Source organism: Ascaphus truei, chromosome 2, assembly GCF_040206685.1.
Source record: "Ascaphus truei isolate aAscTru1 chromosome 2, aAscTru1.hap1, whole genome shotgun sequence".
In the NCBI taxonomy this organism is placed as follows: Eukaryota; Metazoa; Chordata; class Amphibia; order Anura; family Ascaphidae; genus Ascaphus; species Ascaphus truei.
Genome location: NC_134484.1, coordinates 64,900,314 through 64,907,411, shown reverse-complemented (window position 1 = coordinate 64,907,411; position 7,098 = coordinate 64,900,314). Strand labels below are relative to the sequence as shown.

At 41.4% G+C, this 7,098-nt stretch overlaps 1 protein-coding gene across 1 annotated transcript in view; it reads left to right on the top strand.

Annotated features, from left to right (window-relative positions):
• Positions 1–862: 862 nt before the first annotated feature.
• The window catches only part of SPAG1 (sperm associated antigen 1), an 81,724-nt gene continuing 75,488 nt past the window's right edge, over positions 863–7,098 (top strand). The window contains exons 1-3 of the mRNA XM_075588471.1: positions 863–1,021; positions 4,611–4,752; positions 6,516–6,703. Coding sequence (XP_075444586.1) covers positions 4,613–4,752; positions 6,516–6,703 — 328 coding nt within the window. The 5' untranslated portion in view covers positions 863–1,021; positions 4,611–4,612. The remainder of the gene's footprint in view (positions 1,022–4,610; positions 4,753–6,515; positions 6,704–7,098) is intronic.

The window sequence follows — 7,098 nt, the reverse complement described above, 5'->3', positions numbered from 1 at the left end:
TATCCCATCCACATGTGGGATGGATGTGTAAAGACTGTTAACGTCTAAAGTTACCAGAATGGATGCCTCCCCTAATAAATGTAATCCCCTAATTTTCTCCAGAAAATGGGAGGTGTCCTGAATATAAGATCTTGTGTTCGTAACTAGTGGTCTAAGTAATTTATCAAGGAAAACAGCACAAGGCTGAAAAATGGAATCAGTCCCTGCCACAATGGGTCTACGCGGGGGAGGGGGGAGGGGGGAGATGTTACGTTTTTGTGAATTTTGGGTAGTGTGTATAATACAGGTGTTATGGGATCCTTCTTAATTAAGAGGGAGGGGGGAGGAACAGGGTTACATTGGCTTATAGTACATATTGTTGACCTGAGTGGGGCATTTTCTATTTATGTTGCAAGAAGCACTCCAAGGTTAACGTAACATTAATACATTCAGGACACTTTTGAAATGTTTAATGTAATACTGTAATGTCATAGGCTTGTTTGCCTGCTTCCCTTTAAAGATGACCCATTAGTGTCCTAATGTTATACTAATGTTTAATAGGAGTATACTGTATGGGGCATTTTACTGAAGTAAACAAACTTCAACAACAGGATGTGATCATTTTACCCCTGACCTGTTTTTGTACTTAAATTCTAGATGGGGAATTTTTCTATTAGTCTTTGTTAAATCTTTTGTCCAACTAACGAGTACAAATCTGCTTTTGCATTTCTGTAACAATGGCAAAGGTAAGTGGCTCCTAACGTGTGCGTGCGCGTGTTTTTTTTAAATAAAACTTTTACTGAGGTTGACGGTTGGGACTTTTAACTGGGGCGTGGCCTGGGTGACGTCACGACAGCGCAGCTCCCAGTGGTTGAGAGGACGTCTCCATAGCAACCGCAAACACTCCTGGCTTGGAGGCCAGGCTCTGGTGCGCACACAGCGTCTCATTGCCATTCACCGGCCACGACCCAGCGCATCCCAGCTCACCCGCGCCATCCCAGCGCCCAGCTCACCCGCGGGTGTGATCACAGAATATCAACAGGTAAATATCAATAACGCAGCAATAAATCGGCGTTTAGATATCAAAGCAGCGTTCATACGGATGGCGAAATGTCAAAGAGTAGTGTATGTTAAAAGCGACGTCAGTATTAATCATGTTTATATCATTTGTAGAGAGTCGGTCTCAGTTGAAGTGTATTTTTGTGCAGTCGCCTTTTCATTGCTTCGTAAGATACTAATCGTCACTCAAAATCTCTCTTTTTTTCCAATGTATATTATGGAGTTATTTTATTAGTATACGTATAGTAAGTAATGGGTATGCGTTGTGCCTCTTATTGTGTGAACCTGGGTCAAAAACCCCCAGTGTTACATTCAGGAGGTTACATAGCTTCATAGTTGTGTGCAAAACTCTCCATTTATTTATCATTTATTTGTAAGGGGGGTAAAAAGAAACTGCAGCACAATGTGGGTGGGTAATACTGCAATTTATATCACTTAGATTGTAAGCTCTCTGGGACAGGGTCTCCTTTTGCCTTGTTTGTCATGGACCTGTTAATAATAATAATAATAATAGCATGTTCTTGTATAGCGCTGCTAGTTTTAAGTAGCCCTTTACAGAGACATCTTGCAGGCACAGGTCCCTGCCCCGTGGAGCTTACAATCTGTGTCTGGTGCCTGAGGCACAGGGAGATAAAGTGACTTACCCAAGGTCACAAGGAGCCGACACCGGGAATTGAAACTCAGTGCCAGTCATTGGCTTTACTCACTGAGCCTCTCCTTCTCCCTACCTGTTGCACTTCTTCCCAGTGTGTGTAAATTAATTTACCTTGTAGTGTAATGTCGTAAAGCACTGTTGACGCTATGTAACTAAAATTATACAAAGAATAAAGAGAGAGTAGAAACATGTATTAATACCAAAGATCTACGTTTCGGCCCGCTGCCCACAATGTCTTTATTCTTCATACTATTGGCGGTGCTGTGATCACGCTGGACTGTTATTGCACAGCACCTGTGGCAGCTGTGACACATACCGTGAGTGCACCTCCACTTGGACAATCCAATTATACATACATATGTTAAATATTACAAAGTAATAGAGCTCCTCCACTGGGGTTTGCAAACTGTCTAAAGCGCAGAAGCATCAGGTTGATTACCAGTGGTAAAAGTGTGATTGCAATATATAATAAAACCAGGGAGTAAAGTGTCTACTGTATAATAATACCAGGGGCTAAATCGCACAACTGCTTAATTTACAAAGTACCACTGCCTCTTTATTAGCAAATGTATAGTTCCCATTTCTAGTTGAAGAAAAATGTGGTTCTCGCACCAATTCTTCCTGCTTTCCAAGCATAAATATTGTGTAAACCTTCCTAAAATCTGGTAACACTTAATTATAATGTATTTTTTTTTTTAACAATGTTCAATAATTTCAGGATTTTTTTTAAATTTTGGCACAATACCACTACTTTAAAAAGTTGCTTAGATCCATGTTGATAATGCTACTTTAAAAAGTTGCTTAGATCCATGATGATAATGCTACTTTAAAAAGTTGCTTAGATCCATGATGATAATGCTACTTTAAAAAGTTGCTTAGATCCATGTTGATAATGCTACTTTAAAAAGTTGCTTAGATCCATGATGATAATGCTACTTTAAAAAGTTGCTTAGATCCATGTTGATAATGCTACTTTAAAAAGTTGCTTAGATCCATGATGATAATGCTACTTTAAAAAGTTGCTTAGATCCATGTTGACAATGCTAATCTGCAATATTTGTGTTCTACACTCAAAATGTGTGCGCCCTCTGGTTGTACTGTATGTATGTATGTATGTATGTATATCGTTATATAGCGCTTCAAGACAGCTTGAAAAACAAGGATTAGTAGGCAGTGCAGTCAGCCTTTGAGCCACCTATGCTGAAGCAGGGATATCCTGAAAACCTGACCTTTTGGGGGGGGAAGAGGGCTATTGAGGATTGAGCACTCCTTAAAACAATAGGTTGTTGTGGTAACAGCTGATGCTAGCGCAAGCTCATCAAAAATATAGTTCAGAAAAAAATAATTGGTTAGTTTTTGTTTTTTGGGGGCTGCTTTAACCTGTTTATTAATAGAAATGCAGGAAAACGTAAGAACCTTTTTTGAGACTGTTTCACCTCTGTCGTAAACTTTGCCAAGACTCAATGTTTCTGAACATCCAAGCATGTTAACTCCTGGCCATCTGGAGTGCTTGCAACACTTAGGCCCATATTGACTAATAAGTGCTACTCTATAAGACACCATTCGACTCCGGAAAACAGCTTAGAGCAAATGACTGGGCCAAAATCCATCTTCTGCTGTCCGAAGATGTCTTATGTAATAGCACCACAGTAAATGTGGCCCTCAGTATCTACCTGTTGGCTTAAATGTAAAGAAAGAAGGCAAGTAGCCCCCTCTTGGACTGCACTCAGATCAGATAAAGTGTGTTGTTTAGTGCAGTGGTGCGCAAAGTGGAGAGCGTGAGATTTTTGAGTGGCGGGCACTTGCAGAGGCATTAAAATGAAATGCCAGGGGGGTGGGGGGTGTGTGTCGCGTGAGGCCTCTGCAACTCCCTTACCGGGGTTCAGACGTGTTGGAGTGACGTGTCGCCATGGCAACACGGCATCAAATGACGCCGCGGTGCCATGCGGAGTGACGTCACACGGCGGTCTCCATAATAGGGTCACGTGACCCCGCGGCGTCATCTGACGCCGTCGAGCAAGGTGAGGGGGGGCGTGAGGCCAAGGAGGAGCAGACAGGGGGGCGCAGCTCCAAAAGTTTGCGCTCCCCTGGTTTAGTGAATAAAACTTAACAAAAAAAAACCAAGTAAATAAAACCGAAAATTGCTGAAAAGCGGAACATAGCATTTGCTATGTCCACTGGTGATTTACCGCCTCTGCTACCCCTTCTGCGCATGCGCGGCTCCCCCCTTCTGCACATGAGCGGATTTGTTGGCCCCCCAATTTCGGTACCGCCGTATTGGCGGATCGCAGAGAAGCGGGGCCCTACTGTATATGAAAGGGTGTCATTAATTACAAATGTCCAAGATTTAATTACCTGGGCAAAGACCTATATAAAGACAAGTGTGTATTTTATTTCAACGCCATATAGCTAGGTATCATACATAGGAGTTTCGGCAAAGTGATTGCACTCTATTATTTCATCATTTAACATACGTTTAGCAACATTCTCTAAAAACCTGTTAGAATTGATTGGGGCCTTTAAAACATCTGCTTCGTCATCTAGAGCCACCATTAGACCGGTAACTAAGTAGATAGCTCTGCAGAAGTCAATGAGTCACCCTATTTTTCATCAGATCAGTACTGCTAATGGCTGTTAACATGAATGCCAATTTAAGCGTAATATCTTAAACGTTTTGTAAGTTGAGCACCATTTTGATGCCACTGCCATGATTCAACTGTAAATTCAATGTCCTTTTTCCTATTATTTAACCAGAAACCTGTCTTTATTAAGGCAGGTTGCTAATAATTATCTCTGTATTAACCATGAGTATCAGAAACAACATGATTACCTCACGTTTCTGTTTCACTGTTTGAAATGTAATATAGAAACATGCTGTGTTTTTTCTCTGATCTGTATTATCTTATTGATTTTTTAGAGATGAGTGCTCAGGAGGTTTCCTCGGTGATGAACTTTGGAACAACAAAAACATATGAAATTCCCATTGACCATCTTGATTACAGCTTCATTAAAAAGTGCACAGATGTCAAACATTTGGAAAAGATCCTACGGATTCTCAGGTAGAATTGTGAAATGTACTTAGATTGTCTTTGCACATAAGATGAATTATAGGCGAAACCTTTAGAAATTCCAGGCATTATTGAAATCCCTGCTCTCTGATTGGTCAAAACTTCAGATATTATTCATTCAGTAATGGGCCAGAATTTTGGCACCTTGCCAAGGTTTAATTTCCAGCCAATCGGCTTTCCTTTGTCATGCAGTGAGTAAGAGCAGCTCTGAGACAGGGGAGGTGATTGGATTGGAGGCACCAGCCAGGTACAGATTCCTCCCCCTCCCTGCCTGCAGAGAGCTCCGCACAAGAGACACTGAGAAGGAAGGAGTGTGTCTGTCTCCGTGAGTATAGTGTGAGAAGATGGAGAGCTGCAGTGTGTGTGTGTGTGTGTGTGTGTGTGTGTGTGTGTGTGTGTGTATGGAGAGCTGCAGTGATTGTGTGTAGATGCAGAGCTGAAGTTAGTATGAGTGTGTCGATGGAGAATTGCTGTAAGTGTGTTTGTGTAGAGTGAGCTGCAGTGTGTGTGTGTGTGTATAGATGGCGAACTGCAGTGTGTGTGTACATGGATAGCTGGAGTGTGTGTGTGTGTGTGTATGGAGAGGTGCAGTGAGTGAGTATATGTAGATGGAGAGCTGCTGTGTGTTTGTGTGTGTGTATATAGATGGAGAGCTGCAGTGAGTATGTGTACATGGATAGGTGTAGTGTGTGTGTGTAGCTGGAGAGCTGCAGTGAGTGTGTGTTTGTGTGTGTGTATGTAGATAGTGAGCTGCTGTGTCTGTATGTAGATGGAGAGCTGCTGTGTGTGTATGTAGATGGAGAGCTGCTGTGTGTATGTAGATGGAGAGCTGCTGTGTGTGTATGTAGATGGAGAGCTGCTGTGTGTATGTCGATGGAGAGCTGCAGTGTGAGTGTGTAAATGGAGAGCTGCAGTGAGTATGAGTGGGTGTGTGTGTAGATGGAGAGCTGGTATGTGTGTGGATGGAGAGCTGCAGTCAGTGAGCGTGTGTAGATGCTTCCCTATTAAATATCACATGAATACAGTGTGCGACCATATATACTTGGGTACAGAAGGGACAAATACTATATCACTTTTTTTTATTTCTACTAGATACTGTAGCACTTTCTATTAAGTGCATCAGTTTTATAGCTGCTATGGACAATACAGTGTTAATACACATTACACCATAATACTAGCATAACTATCCAACTCTTCAAAATGCAACTGTTTGACATTCACACAAATCGCTGCTCTTCACATGTGAAAAAAGTTGCTAGATTTGTTTTAACCAGTTCCACTCTCCATGGCACAATGGTGTCCATTAAGTCCTTTGTATTATATACGGACCTTTTAGAGAGAGCAACCAGTGGGGAAAAAATGGAGCGTGTTGTTTATACAGTCACTGTACACATGGTTTGATATTGAGTGCATATATTCTATATACATTTACAAGTTGATTTTTTTTTTGTGTGCATAAACTGCACAGAAAAATACATTCTTTAATAGGGACTATTTGCTGTGAAGTTTGCAATGCTGACCAGATAGCTGATTGTTTATGATTGTTGATCATAAAACAAATGTTGTCAAATACATTTTCCTTTACTCCTTTTCCACCAATGTATTAGAGGCAGTGAAGGGGTTACTGTAAATAATGGTTAAGCGCCTCCTTTACCTTTTGGGAGACGTGGTGCTGTTTCAAACTCTCCTGTGAGATGTGCAGTGTGTGAATATATAATCCAAATAAAAGTCCCTTGTGTGACATGTCTTTTAAGGTCTGGAGAAGAAGGACATTACCCGGATCTAACAGCATTTTGTGAAAAACAGATTGAAAGTTTAGCTCCTCACAGTCGAGCTCTTCGGAAAGATAAACCCGCTGCAACAGCGGCTAACTTCTCCTTGGAGGAATGGCAACATATTGATAATGATCTAAAGGTATGGACTTTTTCCCCTGTAGCGATTGGTAGTAGGGCCAATTGACATATCCAGTACTTTTCAATACAAGGTGTCCACATTAAAAGAGGCACGGGCATGATAAAAGTAAATACATTCTGCCTCTCTTAGTGTGGACAAAAACGTGGTAACTGTGGTGCTCAACAATTGTAACCAATTCCATATACGATAGATAAGAACATCATGATTCCATAATTGATAGTCCAAGTAACGATGGAGTGCCCCCAATGTATTAGAACAAAACTAGAAGGGATTAGTGACTAGTGGAGTCGGCCTGACATCCACAACTATGTACACTATAATGAATACCCAACCAGCTATAATATAGATAAAGGACAATGTCCGTGTTAAACAGGAAATGATAAGGCACTGCGGCTCTTTACCCGTGTTACCCCAGGGGTACTC